The 25,056-nt window shown below is 32.7% G+C and overlaps 1 protein-coding gene across 1 annotated transcript in view; it reads right to left on the bottom strand.

The window, feature by feature from the left end:
• LOC148302774 (carboxyl-terminal PDZ ligand of neuronal nitric oxide synthase protein-like) overlaps positions 1 to 20,506 on the bottom strand; it is a 113,739-nt gene extending 93,233 nt beyond the window's left edge. Inside the window, exons 1-2 of the mRNA XM_088271034.1 lie at positions 20,051 to 20,506; positions 8,767 to 9,151 (exon numbers count right to left, since the gene is read on the bottom strand). Of these exons, the coding sequence (XP_088127160.1) occupies positions 8,767 to 8,937 (171 nt within the window). The 5' untranslated portion in view covers positions 8,938 to 9,151; positions 20,051 to 20,506. The remainder of the gene's footprint in view (positions 1 to 8,766; positions 9,152 to 20,050) is intronic.
• Between the last annotated feature and the right edge of the window lie 4,550 nt (positions 20,507 to 25,056).

The raw sequence follows: 25,056 nt of genomic DNA on the forward strand, positions 1-25,056 counted from the left end.
GTGGTTTTTACTAAGTAAAACTTAATTTAAAAAAAGGATAGATTCTATCACAAAGTGACTGCCGAATCAATAATGAAATAATTTTAGTGACTATTCCAACAATAATATTAAACGGTATATTTGAAAATATTTTGCAACATTCTAGAACATACTCGCATGTGATGTATTGAATGCATATAATATGTAGCATATTACATACATGCATAATGCATGAATATTTTAACTAACCAACTAAACAGCGCGCCGCTTCCCCAAAGGGGTTGGCAGAGAATATAGAACGCCGCAACAATATGTCTTTGCAAACAATCTTCGTCTCTTCCACATTCATGCATCACCTCATACATACATACCCGCAGATTATTCCGACTCGTGACCTGAACATTTCATAATTTAATAAATTTTAACTGTGAATTTCCTTAGGCGGGGATTCTTTTATCGATTGTTGAACGAGAATCGAGAGTAAAATTTCAAGGACGCGTCACGTTTACTAGGCACATTTCGTGATACGAGAGAGAAGAAAGATAACTATACATTCCGATGCCACGGGAGTGGAGCAAAAGAGAGCGATGTATACGAACAATGATACAGCGATAGAATAAGATAGTGTCGCGTATGCGCGCGTTGTAGATGCACACTTCAGACGCTATATATGAACAGTGAGGTAGCACGCGTTGTGTAAGTAATATTTATCATTGCGTTTTAACGAACCCTACGAATCAACAGCGTAATCCAGAACTACCAAAGAAGTTATTTTTTCTCGTTATCTCGAATACATTTATCACATGGTTTTGTAATCATTGTATTCATAGTCTGGTAGCTTGGACAGGAATAACTTTAAATTATTTTATATGAGGAGAAATGGAAAGTGTTCACTCCTAAGAAGTGGGCAAAAAATGATCGGAAAGGTACATTAAGTTTTCAACGAGATACGTTGCACAGGAATGATGAAGAATATTGTGGGAAGTGATAGAGATGTGATGTCGCATGTGGATGTATTTTATATAAATGATTTAGCCGTGTATAAGCGCAATTCATGTGCGATAATTATTTATTCGATGCAACTACTATTCGCAACAAATAAGAAATGAAAACAGCTCAAATACCGAATAGAATATCTCCAACTTGGCGGGAAAAAAGTGCATACCTAGATGTGTTCAATCAGTTGGAATAATACTATTAATGTCCACGGTCTAGACCTCGGTATGGTTGTCAGGGCCAGATACATGGTGTTACATTGACCCCGCCATAAAGCGGACAGCCATAAACTACATACCATACATACACAGTATGGGTGTTATTTTTATATTAGCATAGCGCGTTTGCTTTCGATGGATAGGAAGCTGGCATCCAAGGTCGCGGGTTTGTGTTCGCTGCTCACGCATTTCATCTGCCTACCTGCGAGGTACACCGGCTATTACATAAGCGCGATAAAATATTTATATCGCATTACCGCGTGAGTCGTCGGTCTCGCTCGACGATTTCGTGGTCGACTTATGGTCCATTGTCCAATTTAGTATCAATTCTCTGCTCATCGACCATTAAATTTTCTTTTTCAGTCTCTTCGTTTCGGTGTGATTTCGCCTTAATTCCAGTACCTACCCGTCATTAATATAGTAATCTACATAAACCCAATGATCGTACGGCAATTTATCGCGATTGAATATCCGGTTTTTAGCATTCTTATCCATTGACCTTATCCTAACCTTAAGCATTTTTTCTCGATAATCATCGTCTTATGTCTTTGAAAAACGCTTATGCGGGTATCAAACACTTAAATCGGCGATAATTTACACTTTTAAATGGATCTTTTAGACAACTCTTTGCATTGGATCGTATTACACTTATATAAAGATGGATTCAATTCTAGTATTCAACTTAACAAAGGTCCTACGTAAAGTGTAAGCTATTCATAAATAAAAAAAATAAAAAATATTTTTAATTTCGGTTTTATTTGGTAGATATATACCACTTTTTCTTAAAATATTGTGACACGTGTTTCGATTTTAAGAAATAGTGGTATTTACCAAGTCAAACTTGTATTAAAAATGGATAGATTTATTAAAAAGTGTCTGCCGCATCAATAGATGAAAATAGTTATATTTCTTGGTAGCTTTTGATCGGGTTCTAGATACATTAATCTGTTATTATGATCCTCGGATCTCATGGAGGGTTGTATAGGTACACCCCCTTATAAACCCGTTGGGTTGTTTTTCCACGTACTAGAGCACCCTCTTGGCTACGTATAAGCAAGCCTGCCCGTTCCTAGCCCTTCTTCATTACCCGTAAAATAGAACCATAAAAGCAAAAGCGTGTTTTGTCGACAAGGTTCGGTCTTTATGACCTTCGAACGTGAGTACCTTTATTTTCTTTCTAGCGCCCTGACTGATTAGAAGAACTAAACTCGTACTCCATGCTCCTGGAGAACGCTAAATGATTCCTGCACACGTCCCAATACCCATTAATAAATGAAACTTGTTTCTCGACGCCACTTGATTTCTCGGAATCAAGTTCTGCCCATCCGATTCACTGATGCACTCCCAAATGTAAAACCCAATTTAACTTTAGACCAAGAAACATTGCCATGTTTTCCTAATAAAAATGCAAACTAAAGTAAATTCTCACCATCGATGAATTACAAATATTTTAATATATTAACCATTGTTTTAATTACCTAGCGTCCAAGTGACTCTGAAATCTATCTACGGCTAATGTTAGCCGCTTATCAAAGCCCTACTCAACTAAAGTTTTATAGCCTTTACCTACTCGTGAGCGGATTCACTTTTTTTAAGTTTTATATTTTCACAAAACTCTAAGCAAAAATAAGAGTTCTTATAAATTCTAAGCAGTAAAATTCTAAGTTAGCGATTATTTTACCTAGGAATATGATTTTAGTTCTATGATTTGACTTGTGAGTAAACATAGGATATGAGTTTATTTACGTTTACTCATGCATACTAACTTATTACTACTTCCATACTGAAGTTAAAACTTAAATACATAATTACTTTTACTTTGCTTCTATTCGATAAAATGAGGAATTTATCTTTTTACCGGTAACTTTAACCTCTTGACAATACGGATCAATAAAATGCCAAAGTCATTAGAAATAAGGAGCCAAAATTAGTGTTTCGCGAAAGCACGCGCGAGTCTTTTCGACTCGTATTATTTGCAACGCAATCGTATCATTTGAGAATACATCGAGTCAAACAGCAAGTCAATTTGAAAAATATTGAAGGTGGGATATTTGACAGCCCGCAATACATTTTTTTTGACTAAGTTGCGAATTTATTGAAAATGTGAATGAAAATCGCATCCCGATTTTACAGTCAATTTCATTTGGTGGTATGGACATGTGGAACAAATAGACAACAAGAAAATGACTAAGAATTAAAATGACCAAGAATGAGAATGACTACTATTACTACTACCATCACGCCGTTTACTGCGGGGTAGAGTGGGCCGTTGATGTATGAAAAAAATATTTATTTTACATATCAAAGACAAATACATCTCAAAAGTTGCATTTTGGATTGCACATAACGTAAAAATATTTTTTTAAATATTCCATACTACTTTTGGCACTCAACCAGAGCTCAAAGTTTTCGGAAAAGCCATTTTTTCTCGCTTTACCAGCTGTCATTTCGTATTTTAGTGATATATTAAAAAATTGTACTAGGCTTCCTGAACTTGAGAGGCTTCTCGTATACCAGGGAATTGCCTACATGGGAACACTCACATTGAAAATTAGTGTTATCTACACAGGTGGTGACTGACCGGAGCATTTCGCCGTAACGTAACATTCGCGGCGGGCATCCGAACATCATCGGGTAGAGTACTCGGAACGAGCTCGGCTCGCTGACTGACTGTACGAATGCTCGCATCGTAACGTGGTACGTTACGACGAAATTACTCCGGTCAGTCCTCACCATACCGTAATAATAACAATAAATAATCAATTTTGTATATTGAAAGCGCTGTTAACTTTGTAGTACGGTCATACAACGCTCTCCTTATCATTCCTCATTCAATCTATTTAAATATCACTTTCTGACAACCGGTTTCAGAATAATATATGTGTGTGAATATATATATTTATATATATATATATATATATATATATATATATATATATATATATATATATATATATAAAAATATAAAAAATACAACTCACTGCAATGATTTTTGTACATATATGTATGTATATATATATATATATATATATATATATATATATATATATATATATATATATATATATATATATATATATATATTTATATATATATATTTATATATATATATATATATATATATATATATATATTGTATATATATATATATATATATATATATATATGCGTGCTTTCTGCAAATCCTCGAGCCCTGCCACCCTTATACGGAAAAGTTATGAAGAGAACTATTTGAATGTTTGATCCAGAATATGTGGTTGGTTTTTTAAGTGTGACGTCAAGCGTAGAACTGGTTAGAGTTCTGGTGTACTTCTGCTCGAGACAGGTACAATTCGACAATGCTCTTTCCATCAACTCCGTGCCTTGCTATAAAATAATTACTCAAAACAAATACTCCATCTGTGGAGGTCCTCACCAAAACGTCACAATTCCATTTCAATCGATTTTAAGTATTTAGAAATTTAAAATTGTGACGTTTAGGTGCGATTTGATGATTTCATATTGGTTTAACACAGGATTGGTCACGTTTTGTCGTAACTTTAATTAACATTTCGATAGAATACAGTGCACAGAACAGATTGGCATTTAAAGGATATTTTTTAGCAATATTGGAAATGTAACTTTTTGAGGAAGACCTCCACATTTAATGTGTTATGGGTTACAAATAAATTGAATATAACGCATCGCTGTAAGCTGTAAGTGTGGGATTTTAATAAGATTATTTGGTTTCAAGAAACAACCCTAACGCGAATAATAGATTTGGCACGTAACGGAAAATCGTAAGAAATAATTTAACACTTTAAGTGTGTTCAAATCCTTGTTCACATATCTGGGTTTCTCCACCTAAGAGTTATTTATATCACAATATATTGACATTATATTTTTTGTTCCTGCATCCACTTTGTGGTAAGACATAACAAAATTTAAAAGATTAAACTTGTTTTTTACCACTTGAGTTATATTTATTTTATTTTAACGACTAGTTTCGGAAGCTGCAGATGGCTCCATCTTCTTAATAGTTTATATTTAGACCAGAAGATGGGAGCATCTGTAGTTTTCAAAACTAATCGTTAAAATAAAATAAATATAACTCAAGTGGTGAAAAACACGTGTTTTCTTTTAAATATATATATTAACATCCTAAAATAGATTAAAAAATATATGGAAGTTCTATCCCTGTAGAGTAACGATGATGTGATGGTTAGTTAGTTAGTTTAGAACTATATGACACCCGTATATGGTAAAATTTTATAGAATTTTATAGAATTACTCGATAATTTTCATACCATGGCTTATAAAGCGTATATAATGGCACGAAGGAGTTATTAATCGCTATACAATAATATTTTAAACATTATTTTTTGACATCTCAACAAAGAAGAGTATGAATATGGAAGTTTGGACATTTACAGGGGTTACGACCTTCATAGGCTGATTTAAGTGAAAACCAGCCTATAAGCCCTTCAAATTTCTGCAGACTTCCATATTCTTATTCGTCTGTGTTGAGATGTGAAAAAATACTTACAATTCTCATTAAACATGATATAAATGAATATTTTTGTAAATTTTTAGGAAAAATAATGTAAAGAAAATAAAATCTTATTGGAGAAAATCCAGATTTTTAAACAAGTATTTAGACACAATCAAGAGTTTATAATAATATTTTATTTTTGAGCTTATACTTTTAAGGTAGAATTTGTTCAAGAACTTCTTAAATTACTTTTTTTAACGAGGAAAAAGATCACTTTACGTCAAAGTGACGTATTTGCACCCAGAATTCTCTTTGTATAATATTATTAGTAAAAAAGAGACAATGATATCACGAATCCTCCATTGATTTTCATGAATTATGAAAAATTATGGAAAAACACAGAGTAAACGCCAACTTAATAAATAAAGAAAATTGAAGATTTACGTTATAAAGCTGAAATGTCGAATATTTTATTTGTGTTTGAGGGATATACCATAAAGGACCTACCATTTATTACAATACCCAGTACCTTTATTACACTATGTATAAGCTTAAGATACTAAACAGATCTGCAAAAATGTATTTGAAATAAAAATATAAAAATAAATATAAAAAAAAAACACAATAATGTATTTTATCATTTGATCGCAATCGCAAGCTAGTAAACATTTTACAAAAATTTTATCCGTCCTTTCGTGAAATGGAAAAATAAAAAAATTATTTAATACATGTATTTGTAGAAAATGTACAAAAAGAGTATTTTCAAGATTTCATATAGCGAAGGAAGATCACAGGTGAACTGAATTATAAAGATAAAATAAAAATATTTTTTTAACATAACATTCGTAAAAAAATACTTTTGATCATTATTCATTTCATTTAACCTTAGAGTTTTTCCGTATGGACAATTTAATTTAAATGTTAAAATCGGAAAATACGTAAATTACTTTTACAAAAGTAAGCTTGAAATGTAATATTTGATACCTACTTATAAGATTTTCTTAGAATCCTTTTTACATTATTTCCATTGCGCATCTGTAAAAGAAAGTTATTATCGCGTAAAAGCTTTTTCTATTGAACGGAAATCAAACCTTTGATGCGAATGAATGGGGAGGGTTATTAGAGCTGAGTACAGCTATTAACCTAATATTTATGATAACTGCAGTATTAGGTGGAACAAAGATTACACCATTATTTTGAAACGGTCAGATTTGAATCACGGTAGAGGTACTCCAGAACCTCGGATCTTCCCGGTCTACAGTCCAGTTTTTTTTCCTGTTTGCTAAAGTGCATAAGATGGCCATTCGAATGCCGCTCGAGCTATCTACCGAAAGAAAGAAGCGTGCGTGAACATATATAGTTATTTATTATCTGCTCAACTTGTGACAGGTGACGAAAAGTGGATAATTCATATGATGTAAGGCCAAAAACAATAATGATTTTCGCAAAATCAAACACCCATTTCGACGGCAAAGCCAAAATAAATACCCTTTCTTCTTTAGCCCGTTGCTCTTCGCTGCTGGATAAACGCCTTCCGTATTCTTCCATTTATTCGTTTAGTTGCTATTTGCACCCAGTTTTTATTGCGGGAACTTTTTACTTTAAAGAGTTATATTTATTTTAACGACTAGTTTCGAAAGCTACAGATATTTGCATCAACGGCTTTCAATATATTTGTTTATGTTCGAGCCCGTAGATGGAAGCATTTGTAGCTTCCGGAACTAGTCGTTACAAATTAATATTATACTCAAGTGGTAAAAAACAAATATTTTTATTTACAATTTAATTTATTATATATGTATGGGTATTCAGATTATATCGCAATTTTCGCAATATACATGTTTAAATAATCAAATCGCTTAAATAATCTACAAATCACATAATAGGTAAATATCAGGAACACTTTTGTGTCATATATGGTCATTACAAAAACAAATACAAAAAACAAAGGAACGAAATTTTTATTTTATAACGTATATATTTCGTTTTCTTCGTTTTGCCTAGAACTTCTTAATTTTGATGAATTATAATTTTGTATCTTATCATTTTATGACAAGATCCAGGCTTTCATTTATATATTTGTATTATATTTAAAACATAAATAAAAAATCCCACGTATACAAAGCCTGTGTATATAATGTACTACAATATAATATAATATGACGCTTCTTCTCCGTCTTAATCCTCATTACTGGGGGTTGACATCCTTGTGTAAGCAATGACTCTTCTCCAGTTATCCCTTGACTATAATAAGACGCTAATTGTAATCATACCAGAATAAAAGGAGAAAAATTAATAGAGAAAAAAGGAAATAAAAGATGAAAACAAACATATATTATGCACATATTGCAACCAAAAACAGGAAACATTTCAATAAAAGACGCGTAAATTTCTATAGACGCTGTTTACGGACTACCGATGATAAGTAAATATTATTATGTCATATCCAATAACAATTTTGCTTAAAATAGTATACATTCATTTGAATTTTGTTAAAATATAACATAAAAGTTAGGTTTTTTGCTTATTAGAATAATGAATTATTGGTGATGAACGCAACCTAATCATAATAATTGTTAATATGTAGTATCGTGTGCGAGTTATTAGTTTAGTATTTATGTGAATCTGGCGATAATGTTTTTAATCAAAGTACAATAAGCTATTTATGGTAATCGAGTAATAAACGATTCGATACGAGCCTTGATGGTCACAAAGCTGAGGTCGAAGTAGTGGCAACTAATTATAATACATGACTAGTATCCATGAAGGAAGGAATTCGTAATTATTATACAAATCCTGACGGCTAGATAAATTCAATAATACACATTTATACAGAACGTGGTTTATATTAAACAGTAAATTTCCTAGTAATGATGACTTAAAGCACAATCTTTGTAACGAATAAAAATGTATTTTGTTAAGTACATTGAAAGCATTAACTTTGTGGATCATATTGATATATTATTTCGAGACATAAAAATACTTTGTGTTTTGATCCACTCACATTTTTATTAACCAACTAGTTTCGGCAACAACCTGTTGCCCTCTTCAGGGTTTAATTTATGATATAAATGTATTTGTGATAAAAATGTATTTGTTTACCTTTGCCTGGAATGTAATCCCGTGGTGGAAGGCTTCCTCGGGATGAAGAGGAACCCTGGTGTCGTAGTCATCGTTCTGCACCAAGTTATACTGCTTCTTGGAAGGCATTTTCTCGCCACTGTTACGCAACTTAAAACTAAACTTAAACCTCTCACTTAGACTTTGCGACATTGAGGCGAGTAGGATTTACCGGAAATAACAAGAAATTATTTATTTTACTATATATTAATATTTTATTACACTACGCGGTTAGAGTTGATTACGTCACTCACTAGTGTTCGGTAGAAAACTGTTTAGTAACAGACAGCTTCGTGTGGTGAGATAAGGATATCTATATTCTCAATAAATTATTAACGTCATATTGGAACTTGCCGACTATAAAAACCTGAAACAAAATAAAACAAATTAATTTAAACTCCATAAAAGTATTAAGAAACAAGCACCAGTTATAAAATATAAACAGATGTATATGAGTCCAAACAAAATGAGTTGTGTAGTTGTCAATCATGAGTAGAATTGTAAAAGTTACATGTGTGTAAATTAACCACTTAACCAGCCCAGGTGAAGAACCTGCCTCACTATGACAGGTCATAAGCCCTGTAAATACCCAGACCTCCATGTTCTTCTACATCTATGTTGAGATGTCAAAATGTAAAAACAACTCCTCAGTGGAGAAAGCTAGATTTGCGAACAAGGATTTGGACACACCGTAAATGAAGTGAACAAACAAAGAAACATATTTGTTTTTAATGCCGCCTGAGGAGTAAGGGGTTTTTCCAAAGGCTTCAAAATACAATTAAATTAATTATTGATTTGTCGTTTAATTCGTAGAACTCCATTTAAATTTATGTATTAATTGTTAAATAAAGGTGTGTCACGAAGATTGATATTTTTCCTGCCAATTGCTAATAAGGCTATTTTGACAAACGGATTCACTGATTCGTAAATACGAAACTATTTGAAATATCAGCTTTTAAATGTAAATTCGCAGTAAAATCGGGATACAATTTTATATTGTTTCACATTTTCAATAAATTTCGCAACTTAGTTTTTTTTAATGCTTTGCAAGAGCAGATCTGCCAGGAAGCCTAGATGCTTCTGTATTAGATCTGGGCATGCTGTGGGACGGCTTTTCAATGTTTGAAATATCTACTGCTGTTGTTGAAAAATTGCATAATACATGTACATATCGCTCACTCCTTTCAAGAACGTCATAAATCAAAAAACTTGGTTTTTCAGGAGAACGTTTTTAAAGTTTAAAAATATTATATGTTTTAAAAATAAATATCAAGCCACTTATTGAACTTTTTACTATGCAACAGATCTTTTTAGGTAAAACCTGAAGGTTTTTTCTCCATTTGAAAAATATTTAGTATATTTAAAAAAATTATTAAACAATACCTTTCCTTCAAAATGCAAAAACCACTATTTCTGCCCTGTAGCGGGTAAATACTAAGTTAAAAATATGCCTCTTTTGCTGGGATATTATATATTCCTGGGCATTCCGAAAACATGCACAACTGAAAATTGACGATTTTTGATTTATGACGTTCTTGAAAGGAGTGAGCGATATGTACTTATTACGTCGCGCCAATAATCATACAGTCCGAAGCCTTCACAAGCACGCAACTATTTTGCATACTGAAAATAAGTCATCGTAGGAAATAAGGCCGACTTGACTTTCACTATAATCTGGGAGTGCAATTCACAGAAACTGCGTAGGAACAGGTTTTATGTATGGTACCGTAAAGTGGGTATACATTGCACCAAAATACTGCATTTTTTCAAAAAATTGTCTATTCAGATCAGGTTTTTTACTTTTTCTGCGGTTTCAACTATTGCAATGTAATAACACATATACCTGTAACATGTCTGATACGTTTTTAAATTTTTATCTATTTTGCCTGTATTTTTTTTTAATATTTATATTTTGGTGCAAAGTATCCCGGGGTAAAGTACAACTTTGCACCATGATATTTTCTCTACACTTTTCGTACTAGAATCCAAATTTATGCAAAGTAAAGGCTATCCTACAAGTTTTGTTACACCTTATGAAGGGTTTTGGCTCACAGTTCACTAAATGCAGATTATAATATTGTATAATTATGGAAAAATAAGACACTTGATAGAAATTTTTTGAAAAAATTTTGAAAAACTAACAAAAATGTTTTTTTTTCAATACTGAAGGTTTAAAATTATATAAAATAAAAGGTGGATATTAAAACATATCGTACTATATAGGTAATAGGAATTAAAATTAAATTAGGTCTAAATATGGTCAAGTTCCGGGACGGTAAAGAAACCTCTTTTGGATTGCATTTTCGGTTCTTTTATGGAACCCACTACATCCTTCCAAGAATATTGAAGAAAGTCATCCTTCATCGGCTACTTCCACGATTTGAGACTCTCCTGCATAGATTTAACAGCTCTGTCTTTCTTTATTTCCAAAATCTGTCCCGGAAATTTTTCTCCTTCATAATGAAACACGACATATTTTCCCACCTTCTTTTTTACTGGTCCTAATGAAACGGAAGAACAAATACTATAACTGGTTTCAGTCATCGTTTTTGTTCTTCTCCCTCTTCCTCAAAGCTTCCGTGTGAACTATAATCAGTTAATGCTAGATATGCTGGAAGTTTCGATGCGGAAGGTGGGATCATTGATGTAGTTGGTTCAGGTAGCATTTGTGTCTCGTCAACGTTCATTTCGACATTTGGATCGTGAGCAATGCTCTTACCTGGTTCTATCGGTATCGTTTTCCTGCGTTTTAAGACTGAATTCTTTGGGTTGAATCTGTTTTCTTCCAAAAACTGTTGAAAACTCTGGCGCACGTCATCGTCATACGCCTTTAATGGCAACCGATTAAGCAACTGACTAGTTTTAGCAACAGTCAAGGTTTTATGTCTTTGCAAAAATGATCTTATCCATTCAGAGCCTGGTACGTTGTTCTTTAATATTCGTAATCTTCTGCCAAATCTATCCAAATAGGCTATTAGAATGTAGCGAATGTTAAAAACACTCACTGGGAAACCGTACTCACTCATGTCTACTATGCAGTTTACGAAGGATTGCTCTTCGCCCTTGTCACATATCGCAGGTTTTCCCACAGGTTTTGTGTGCTGACCTTTGAGCTTATAGTTAATCGTCATTCTGGGGATTTTGAAAATTTCTTCGGCCTTTCTTTGACTGATTGTACCATTTCGAATGGCCTCCAAACACTGCTCCACTCTCTTCGGTGTAAAATCGCAGTATCGTCTGGCATAAGGCCGCTGTTTGTGTGTTCTTGACATTTTTGAAAAAAATATACCATCAGGAATTAAGTAAGTACACAAAACCAATAGATATTTAGCAAACATGTCAAGTTGTATTAGCCGTTTTAAGACTTTTCATAAAATTTATTGACTATGGCCTTTTGTGGATACTTTGCACTTGGTGCAATGTTACCCCAAATGTGGTCAATACAAGTCAGTTCTTAAAAAAATATTATTTTTACATAAACTTGACAACGTAACTAAAAAATACAGCATTTGAGAAAAGCAGGGCCTATCTACCTACGATTTAGAGACCACTCACTTGTTGTAACTAGTTTCAGTATACTGATTCCACTGGATTTTTTCGGACACAATTTTCAGACAGAAAACTTTCTTTACGTTCGGACAGGAAAAACGCATTGAAGCAATAGCGACCGACTGTTACTTCCGTAAACTAAAAAGTAGATTGAAGTGCCATCTATCAGAAACAATAGAAAGTAGAATGAAAAATGACATGTATCAGAGATGACCAGCTCTACAATTTCTTTACAGAAGGTGGTGCAAAGTATCACCCATGGTGCAAAGTATACCCACTTTACGGTACTATTATATTACGATTGCATTTCAATTGCACTATAGAATAATTCTCAGTGCAAAAGTTACGAAGATAGCCGTAATTTTGATCCATGTCCGTACTACGTAGTACCGTAGCTACGGTACGATTCCAATGTGTATTTTTACACAGTGCAAAAAAAATAAAAATAAATTGTAAATTTAATGCAAATAAAAATTTTTTACTCAGTGCGAAAAACAGGTCGGTATGTTTTGCAATTATTAAAAATTCATTTTACAGTGCACATATAATTTACTCTTATTTATGTGGTATCAATTACATATCGCGCACTCCTTTCAACAACGTCATATATCAATAAACTTGATTTTTCAGGAGATCGTTTTTAAAGTTTAAAAATATAATGAATGTATTAAAGATAAATATCAAGCCACTTTTTGAACTTTTTACTGTGCAACAGATCTTTTTATGATTTTTTCTCCACTTGAAAAATATTTAGTTTATTTTTAAAAATAATTAAAAATTACATTTTCTTCAAAATGCAAAAACAACACTTTCTGCCCTGTAGCGGGTAAATATTAAGTTAAAAATATGCCACTTTTGCTGGGATATAGTACATTTTCTGGGGATTCCAAAAATTTGCAACACTGAAAATTGACGATTTTTGATATATGACGTTGTTGAAAGGGGTGAGCGATATGTATACTAAGTTATGCTTCCACCATGCATTTTACCCAGTGCAAAAAATACCTAAACTAACTAACTAACCATCATGCCGTCTCCCCGCAGGAGTAGGCAGAGAGAATAGAACGCCACACCACTCTGCCTTAGCAAACATTCTTCGCCTCTTCCACCACGTTCATGCGTCTCCTCATACATACCCGCCGATTATTTCGACTCCTAACGTGACCGGTTTCAAGTATTTGACATACCTTTTACGAAAGTGGCGCTATATAAATTATCCAATTTTATTATTTTTATTATACCCGACCTTGCCAAGTTTTTATCGGTCTTCCTTTGCTCCTTTTTCCAACTACATTCGCCTCTTAAATTTGTTTTACCGTTCTTTCTTCACTTATTCGTTCCACATGTTCAAACCATCTTAATACACCTTTCTTAATTTTATAGATAATGATTATAATTTTTTTTTTTACTATTTATATACCACTATTTCTTAAAATCTATTGTGGCACGTGTTTCAATGCACTCCTCATCATTTTACCCGGTGCAAAAATACCTTGACTAACCATCACGCCGCCTCTCCGCAATGGTAATAGAGGTAATAGAACGCCACACCACTGAACAAAACAAACATCGTGAACATGTGAAGCGTATTCTAAATTATAGATTTGGATTCTTGGGACGTTGAAGGTTGCTGTTTCTTATTTTTATTTATTTATTTAATTGTTTTTATGTTTATGTTTTTTTTTTATTTCTTATCAGTGTGAATATAGACAATAGGGGGGGACCCTTTAGTCGTTGTCAAAGTGTTAATTTTGAGTTTATTATCATTTATATTTTTATGAATTTCTATTGTTTCTATTGTTGCAGTTTATGACAATTCGTATTAACTATTTTTAGGTTTTCTACGTTATTGTAGCTAAATTTGTGATCATTTACTACTTGACATGTTATTAACTCAGTAAAACTTTTTAAAAAATGGATGAATTTTACCACAAAGTGACTGTCGAGTCAATTAATGAACTTATATGTATGCATATTGCTAAAGTAAAATGTAACAACGCTCAATATATACAGGATTATATATAATTCAATACATTTCTACGGTTTCCGTTAGTTGGATTATAGAGCGAACAAAATCCATGCTTGGGTTACCATATTGAATGGTCTAGTTTGGTGAGTGAAATGTTTGTACCTTTATCTAATTATTTATAAGTTAATTACAATATCGACTTGTTTCGAAGTATAGAGTTTCTTCCTCAAGACTGATTAATTGTAAAGAGCATCTCAAATATAAAAGGATCAAATATCTAAAAGGAATCTCTACAAAAGCCTTGCAAACCACAAAATATTTTATTATTGAATAATCACAAAGTATTGAATAATCTTATGTAATATGCTGTTGCTTCGAAACAGATCGATATTGCTATTATGCTTTAATATAGTGATTTTTAACAAAGTTATTTAGCAAGTCGTAAAATGGAAAAATCACAAAATTAGTGCAGTAAATATTGATTCTACAAATGCTTATATTTCTCTCGAGGGTTAAATGCTAGACCAAGAATTTTCTTGGGTGGGGAATAAGTAAGTCTGGGCAATATTAAACAATCATTGATTGGTCGTAAGTACAGTGAACCCCCCTATAACGCTGACGTTGTAGGGAAGTTAATGTTTTTAAGTTGTATTTTAATTTTAAATGACTCATTACAGTCATTTCCACTAGGTAAAATATAGAAATATAATTTCAAACACTATCGCCTTCTTAAATTATCTAAGATAGAGAGGTCAACGTCATAGGGGGTATTACTGTATTATAAAACTTTTATATTCACTTATTGCAGAAAATACCAACTGTCGACTTACACTGAAGCAGAGACTTAAAACTATGTTGAACTATGTACAATATTGTTTTTTTTCCGCTTCCAACTGTTTAAATTTCGGTGTGCGGATTCGACATAATGAAAAATAAGCCACCCCTACAATACGTAGGGACGTACCGAAATTTCATGTACTTACAATAATTTAATTAGTCGCCAGAAGGAAGGAAGGAACCTCCCAACTTTTGTTGGTAAATTTGGAAACACGCTTCCTCAATTCGAGAGAGAGAGCTTTTCTAACAGAAGAAAAGTTAAGGAGGCATTCAAACTATTTAACACTTGACACCAATGTACAAATGTACTTACGACTTTTTCAAATTTGCCTACGACCTTTCTGAGTCTCTCAGATAAACAATGTAATAAGGCCCAACATAAGATAACATCCAACTTTATTATTTTAAATCCATATGTGAACATTGTTATATTTATAAGAATAAAAGAAATTATTAATAAAGCTAACAATAAGCTTACAATAAATAAATACAATAAATTAATAAAGCTTACAATAAATCTTACAAACTTTTAAAGAAAAAACAACTGAAGTACAAATTTCATGTAACCCTAGATTTTCTAATAATTTAATATTACGCAGATGTAGACCAACATTATAGGTACGTAGGTAATTTTTTAAAAATAAATTTCCGGAAAACTTGAAATCCATAGAAAATTATAAAGTCTTTATAACTTAAAAAAAAAACATATAAGACTCACCCCTACCTAGACTCCATACCAAAGAATTTTTTTTTCAATTTGATTTTAAAAAAATAATTGTAAAACAAACTCCAGACTAGACTCCTAGACTCCATACCAAAGATTTTTTTTTTAATTTACTTTAAAAAAAATTGTTAAATGAACTCCCTCTCTAAACACAAGTATCTACTATATTAGAGAGGTCGAAATGTTATATTTGAAATGTATTGTATATTTACCAACTATTTTGTATTATTTAAATATGTATTTTGTAAAAAAAAATTCAATAAAAACAACAAAAAAAACAAACGAACTTTTAGGCGAACGTAGTTGATAATGGAAGCAGAGCAGAACCGAGAAAAGATGACATGATTAGATCAGGATTCGGAATAATCGGCGGGTATGTATGAGGAGATACATGAATGTGGAAGAGCCGAAGAATGTTTGCAAAGACAGAGTGGTATGGGGTTCTATTCTCTCTGCCTACCCCTGTGGAAGCGGCGTGATGGTTATTCAGTTAGTTATATTTAAAGTATGACATTGGCACTCAAAGAAATGTAGGTAGGTATATTTTTTAAAGGAGAAACACAACAAATTGCGTTCATAAATATTACGTGTGTACATACTCATATATGTACATATGATTGCAAATTAATGCATCGATATTTAAGGACGATTTAAGTTTTGCACTGACATTTCTTGGTGGAACTGCTTTTATAGAATAAAATAACAACTATGTAATTTTTTCCACATTCATTTTATTTGACCAGCAACCGACATCATCAGACATCATCATATGACCAGTCTGATGATGTCGGTTACGACGAAACCCGGTAGCTGGTCAAATAAAATTCACGTGGAAAAAATTACATAGTTGTTATTTCATTCTATTTCAGAACGACTTTATGATCTGTCAGGCAATTTTTGCGGAAAACGCAAAATGTTTCTGTTTAATGGAAAATACGTAAGAGCTTTATTCATTAGAAGTACGCGGAGTAATATTTATTTTACTTGATCCATTTGAAGCTGGGACGATGTCTCGGAACGGCGGAACGCGGAGAGAAATTCAGTCGTCACTAAAGGATCGAAATAAAACATTTTTTCTATTAAGAATAACCGGTTTGGACTGTTCGAACCGAACGGACCAAGGTTATACCTGCGATGGTTTGGCAGTATACACGCGGTACAGCCACCATAATACAATATTGAATTATGCTACAATCTTTTTAAAATATGCATAATGTACAATAATTATATCATCACGATAATGCACAAATATCCCAGTTCAATCGATGGATCATTCTCGTGATGTGTTCTTATTGGCTAATAATTTAATATGAAAAGTCACAAAACTATTGGTAACATTCTTATTGAAATCTGAAGAGAAGTAAGGGAGATATGAAAGTTTAAACATTAGATATTTTAATAAAATGAAAAATGGACACCGCTTTACGTCATAAAATTTTACGTCATCGGGTTTGTTATGGGGCGTATCCCTTTATGTATCTGCTTTGTAAACCTGTAATAGTAGTAGTGTGAATTCGTTTTGTGACGTCATTCGTTACCAACTTACGAAAACAACATTTTTTACGAAGGCAAAAGAAAATGATGAAATGAATGGCTATTATAAAACGAGTCTTACACAATCCTTTATGGGGTGATTAAATTAGATATTAGTGAGTTGGTAAATTAGATATTCCTCCCGACTGATGATACCCTGTTACTCAGAACCCTATTAACTGTGTCACTAGTGGCATGTTTTACATTATGACTAAACTACGGACTAACTACCATGCTGCTTCCCCGCAGGGGTAAGCAGAGGGAATAGAACGCCACACCAATCTGTCTTTGCACACAATCATCTCATACTTCTTCTTATACAAGTTAGGACACAAAATGCCGAACCCTCTTCTAGTGGAACGGAAAGTCTGCTGATGACAGTCAGTAGTTCGCCTTCTCCTGAGGAGTGCAACGTGGTTTCCTCCCAGCAATGAGCAAAAGCTGAGATGTTTCTGATTGGCCCACACTAGATTATCCCTCCTATTCCCACCACAGATTCAAATAAAAACATATTGAATTCGTTACAAGAAACATAATCCACTAAACGATCTATGAACCTTGTACGTAAATAATAAATGCAATTCTCATCTCGTAGAATTGGTGAATGTTACAAGTGTTTAAAGTGATCACTTAAACCAGCCTATGACGGTCGCCAGCCCTGTAAATATGCCCAGACTTCCATATTCTTCTTTATCTTTGATGAAATGTCAAAAAAAATATGGAGAGTTACTCCTATAATTGGAGATAATCCAGATTTGGGAACAAGTATTTGGACACACTCAAAATGTTGTAGATTTCATCTAATTTACGGTACACCTGAAAAGATTCACATTTCGCTTCAAACCCGTGTGTGGGATGTTAATGTGGAACATGAGGAAAGTGTAAATATAACAGTGTTTCATTCATGTCGCATTTTAAAGTGTTTTTTTTTATTGAAAGTAAAAAATGTATGTAAAAGAAAAACTTTTCAGACCAAAATGAATATTATTTAGAATCACATTCTCGTACACAATGCAGTCCTGGTTCCAACTCTTATGTGAGGAAGTGAAGCATGGAGTTGGCAAAAGAAGGATGAAAGTAAACTGAATGCAGTCGGAATGCGTTCTCTTGGACAAATATGCGGCAAAACTTTATATGACAGCTGTTCGAATGGTGATGTAAGGAAGGAATGCAAAGCTGAGGTAAGCATTATAGATAAAATAAAGAAAAGTGTGTCGTGATGGTTTGGTTATGTGAATTGAATGAGTGAGGAAAGGATAGTTTTATGAGGCAATTGCGGTTGGTAATAGAAGCAGAGGAAGACCAAGGAAATCTTGGATCATCAAGTTTTTAAATGCTTGTTGGAGTCGAGGGTCAGGATAATTAGCGGGTACGTATGAGGAGATGCATGAGTGTGGAAGAGGCGAAGATCGTTTACAAAGAAAGATTGGTGAGGCGTTCCATTCTCTCTGCTAGTCAGTAAGTTAGTTTATTAGCTTTTCTTTGCTTTAGAAATGTATCGATTGGGATTAAAGCCATACTTATAAAGGATTATGCTTACTTTACATATCTCATTTTAAACGGGGTAAATTAGATCCTAGTGTAAATTTTAATAAAATTATCGGAATTTTTTATTCTCTATTTCTAATGTATTAACTTAATGCTTATAATTAACTTTTTAATATTATTTTTTGACATCTCATCAAAGATAAAGAAGAATATGGAAGTGTGAGCATTTACGGGGCTGACGACCGTAATTTTTTTAAACTACATAGTTGTAGTTTTATTATTTAATATTATATCTATCTCAGATGCGTGTTAATTTTTGGATAATAAGTCATTTTACTATTTAATTTTTGTATTAAGGAATATATCATGAAAACATCATCACCTACTTTCGTGTGTTGGTTTTATTGGGCAATAGGTGTAAGGATTGAACTGAGATAATGAGACTTTCTTTAAATGTGTTGTCATATAATTTCATTTCTCAAATGTATTATAAATGATTTATTAAAAGAAGAATATACCAATAGCTTAATAAACGGACACATGGTCCATACCAAGCTCTTTTTTACTATCGGCAGTCATGATTGCTTGGGTGTGGAAGAAGCGAGGAGTGTTTTAAGAAACCGGATTAATCACCTGTTATTAAGCACATATTTTAAAACCTTAAAAAACTTGTACGAGATACTTCGTGTAATAAAATTACACACGGGTAGTATAGCATGGTGATTGAAATTGAAATTCGTGCTTTTTATCCTTTATTACTAGCGAAACAGCTATCATAATCTATTAAAAAATAAAATAATCATCTCTAGACTCACAGTTACAAATATTTTTCTCAGTTTTAAAATAATTGTTTTTTTACATTGTAGGTAGGTATATACAACAACGCCTTTGTTACTTATCTGAGGTCTAAGTCCTTCAGAATAATGAAGCGATGGTATGTTATGTGAAGGGAAGGTGATCAGTCTTATCTTCTAGGGCCTAGGGCGACATAAAGTACTTTTTTTTTTTAAATATTACAGAGAAACTACGCTTAATATTAACCCGGGATCTCGTACACGGTATTAAGATGCACTAACCACTAAGCTACGAAGGCCGAGAATCAATAATAAATGTATTCACTCATTTAACATGCAAAATACTTTGATTTAATGTAGATTTGGACTCACCTTTATGAAGAAACTCGACGAAACGAAGTTTTCGTGCCGAACAAGAATAATATATTATAAGAGGTCTCAAACAGTGGAAACTATTATTCACGAAGCACAACAATATCGAGAGGAGAAAAAAAAACGCAACACACAAAAGTTATGTTAGTTTGCAAACTTCGCGGGAAAAATGTTTTTATGGGCATAAAACATTCCAATATTCCAATTACACCACTAAATCTCTTCTCCGAAATATTCAAACCCGGTGGACAAACTATTTATCGAATCGCAGTTCAAATATTCATCACAAATCCAAGATGCGCTTGTAAGAACACCCAACGAGAGCCATGCGTCGAATGAAGGATTCGAAAAGTTATTTATAAGTTTTATATAAAAGTACCGCGCGCGGGATTCACGGAAGCGAGTAGCGTTAACCGAACGAAAGCGACCAGCCGGCAGAACTTGCCGGCAGGCAGTGAAGAATGAAGGAAAACGAATGCAGAATACTGGAATACTCCGAACTCGCGACGCAAGCGCTATTATTAAAAGACCTACTCAAAATGCTAGCGAGCAAAAAAGCATCGTTTCACCCGTTTGTTTCATTTACGGAACTCGAAAGTGAAATACCCTTTTTATTATTTATACAATTACTCTTTTCTTATCCGTCTGGAATTCGGAACAAAGTTTTGTAATATTATCTTTCATCAAGATCGTCTGCTTATAATGTTCGCAGTGGATACGAATACTTTTTTTTAAATTAACAATTTTTTCTAAGAAAAATCTGTCCATTTTTGTTAAGTACGATTGTAATTTATGAGCTCATTTTAAATACCTACAACTCTAACCGAGTTTTTAAAAGATGTATCAAGAGTTATCAGAAACACGATGTATGTATTTTACTCAATGCAACAACAAATGAAAGAGCTTTTAAAGCTGCATAAAGCTTTTTAGATTATTTTCGTCGATTTTTATATTTTCAACACTATTTAAAAATAGCTTTTCTATAATTAACTCTGTTATTTTAATTAGCGGACAGATATTATTTTTAAAACAGTCGAAAATGCCTTACCTACAGTGACGCAGTATAATTTAGGTTAATGGAAAAGGGTGAAAATATACATAAATGATATGTATACCCAATTGGGAAAATTCAACTTATGTTAGATTAAAAAAAATTGGATGCAAAGAATAACTTTCAAAAAAATCACTTTACATGCATACCTGTCTAAGAGTCGTCGCTAAGGAAAATGAGGCCTGGTGCAAGAACTTTTAATAAGCCGACTAACAATAGAAGAAGAATAAGACGTTTTCTCAATGGAGTCGATAATCGAAAAAAGATTTTAATCCTACATACTGCCAGTGAATACATCGCTCACTCCATTCAAGAACGTCATAAATCAAAAATCGACAATTTTTAGTTGAGCATGTTTTCGGAATGCCCAGAAAAAAATCTCAGCAAAAGAGGCATATTTTTAACTCAATATTTACCTGCTGCAGGGCAGAAAGTATTGTTTTTGTATTTTGAAGAAAAGGTATTGTTTAATTATTTTTTTCAACATACTATAATTTTTCAAATAGAGAAAAAACCTTCAGGTTTTACCTAAAAAGATCTGTTGCACGGTAAAAAGTTCAATAAGTGGCTTGATATTTATTTTTAATACATTGTGTTATATTGTTAAACTTGGTAAACGTTTTCCTGAAAAAACAAGTTATTTGATTTTGAGACATTGGGAGAATAAAAGAGGCGTCGAAGATCTCAAAAAAGATGCATTTTTATGCAACCAAGAAAATATCCTTTTTACTCAACTTTCAAGAACATTTTTTAAAACAAGTTACAAAGTACTTTGATTAATAATTTACTCTGAAAAACTTGATAAATATTTTAAATGGCGGTGATATAAATTATTCTGTTATGTAGCTTATAATTGTTTTATACGATATCTCTTGTTTTATTATATGCTTGCGATATCACTACGATAGTAGAGAATCAGAAATCGTATGGTATAATATAAAACATTTTTACCATAAAAACGTTTAAAGTTTTTTTTAGCATAGGGAAAATACTGCTTTCTTTAATTTAATGAGCAAAATCTAAAAAAAGGATCATTCGAGAAAAACGCAAAAGAAAAAATGCACATCGATAGCGTGGCAGATTAGTGCTCTGACGCGCTCTCGTCGAGTTGCTATAACTCAGGTAATATTTGCATAGTTTAGCTCTTAAAATAAAAGTATAAATTTAATGAAAAGCATTATTCTCATCTCCTGGTAGTTTAACCTCTAACGCATAAAAATATAAAATTACATTTTGGCTTATGGTGACAACAAAAACTTTGAAAAACTTCATAAATTATTTGTATTTAATCTGCTTCTTCTTCTAACCCTTGTCCGCACCCAATGGTGCATAGGGCACTGCATCGTATCGACCAAAAGTTATCTTGATCATTAATATCATGAAGGCAAGATGATCACTTCTGCGCTTCTTGCACCAGTCCAAGGTGATGTTAAATGTGAGATTTTGACCTCTCCTGGGAAACGAAATCGGGATGTACGTACCAATGTTTTTTTTAATATCGCTTTAAGTGGTCAAGATTATGTTATTTGCACGGTTTTTCTAAAGATTTTTTGGACGATGACGTGTCAAGTATGTAACCTGATCCACACTTTCATTAAATCGGCATAAACAAGAAACAGTTTTCAACTTACTGCAACAAAAAATACTCGCACATTTTCAGGAGTATATCAAATCTATGGTATGTAAGAACTTACTTCGATAACAACTTTACTTTATGCAGAATAAGGTATATTTTCAAATTATTTTTTGACATCTCATCAAAGGTGAAGAAGAATATGGAAGTCTGGGCATTTACGGGTCTGACGACCGTCATAGGCTGGTTTAAGTGATCACTTGTACACTTAAACCAGCCTATGACACGTGTAACATTCACCAATTCTACCCATTATTGACAACCACACTACTCGAATTCTTGGAAGTTCTATATATATATATATGAACCAATTTAGAAACCTTGTTCTTGAATCACTAGAACTTCACTAGAGACATCTATTGGTGAGATGTAAAGAAGCTTTTTACTAAGCAGAAACTCTTATATTAGTATGTGAGGTCCGAATCCTGGATTTTAATCACACACATGAGAAACGCCAGAAAATACCATTTTCATTTTTATTATTTAAGCTTATAATATGACCAGATAATTTATTTACAACATTTTGAGTGTGTCCAAATACTTGTTCACAAAATCTGGATTATCTCCAATTACAGGAGTTATTTTCATATTATTTTTTGACATCTAAAGGTATTTTGTGGCGTTTCTCAGGTTTCTTAATTGGTTCATATATATAGAACTTCCAAGAATTTGAGTAGTGTGGTTGTCAATAATGGGTAGAATTGGTGTATGTTACACGTGTGTAAAGTGATCACTTAAACCAGCCCCGTAAATCAGCCCCGTCGTCAGCCCCGTAAATGCCCAGACTTCCATATTCTTCTTCACCTTTGATGAGATGTCAAAAAATAATATGAAAATAACTCCTGTAATTGGAGATAATCCAGATTTTGTGAACAAGTATTTGGACACACTCAAAATGTTGTAAGATATATTTTATTTCCTATTATGGTCACCATTGAAGACTTATACAATTGGTTCCTTGGCCACATTCATACCTTATAAAAAAACGCTTTGTCAAATGATGCAGAATAGACATAAAGGAAGACGATAACATCCTCGTTCACAAATATTTTCACCGCAGAGTTTCACAATATACACTAATAAAACAGGAAGTGTTTCGAGAATGTAGTGCATGAGGGACTTGCCCATAGCCTAATTCGTAATATTCGGCAATAAAAACAGCGGTTCCAAGAATTTTTTTGACATAAACTGTGTGCATTTATTGAAAAAAATTATAAACATATTCAACCCTTTGCACTCGAAAGTGATTTGGTATATGCACACCGCCAACCCAAATGAATCCGAGACTTATTAGTATTTAATTGTACTTATATGATTCTGGTTTAATTATATTAAAAATAAAATGCCAATTAACTAAACATATTGAGTACGAGGACTTTATTTGCATGCCGCCATAGCAGCGGCACTCGAGTAACATGGTAAAACCATGCATGCCGCTTCGATGGCGGCATTCGAGTGCTAGAGGTTCAAATAAAATAAAATCTGAGACTCACTAAGCTACCGTGTGTGTCTTGTCGGTGGAGTTCTTTTTACATACGTTGTTTTTAACGTTTTTATCTATTTTAACCTAATACACACAAAACAGAAAAAAAAAATTAAAACTGTTGTACAATTTTCATAGAAATTATCTTGATCATTTACCCATTTCTTTATTTTGCTTTTAAACCATATTTCATTTTGACCTCTTACCTTCGCCGGCAACAAATTAAAAATGTTTGGAACGATATACTGAAATGTTCTACTCCCATATTTATTGTTAATTCTTGAGACTATCAAACCTTCCTTGCAGGTAACTCGTGTATCATGGTTGTGTACTAAATGATTTTTATATTTTTTTCTAATTTGTAGTTTGTTGTTCAACCACGATACTCATCCACAATATTTCACGTACCGGAAGAAACTTAATATGTTTATTTTTCACATTTGAATTATCCCTTTGATTGTGTATGTGACTGGGTACAATTTTTTAATTATGGATAATTGCAGATATACAGAATGTGCGGTTTTATTCTTCCTGTTTTCATAAGTGCTACCTTGATCGCATTAAACATGTGAAGAACAATTCATATATAATCTCTTACCATATCACTACCTTGCAATAAATAAAAAATAAAAAATAAAAAACGCTTTGTCAAAGGTTTGTCAGAATAGAAGACGATAACATCCTCGTTCAAAAATATTTTCACCGTAGAGTTGAAATTGTGAACAATATACACAAATACAAAAGGAAGTGTTTCGAATTTAGTGCACGAGGAACTTATCCATAGCCTAATTCGTAATATTCAGCAATAAAAAAAGCGATTGCAAGAACTCCTGTGAATT

The sequence above is a fragment of the Brachycentrus maculatus genome, unplaced genomic scaffold (genome assembly GCF_059751285.1).
Source record: "Brachycentrus maculatus isolate JH-2025_06_01 unplaced genomic scaffold, ASM5975128v1 h1tg000412l, whole genome shotgun sequence".
Classification (NCBI taxonomy): domain Eukaryota; kingdom Metazoa; phylum Arthropoda; class Insecta; order Trichoptera; family Brachycentridae; genus Brachycentrus; species Brachycentrus maculatus.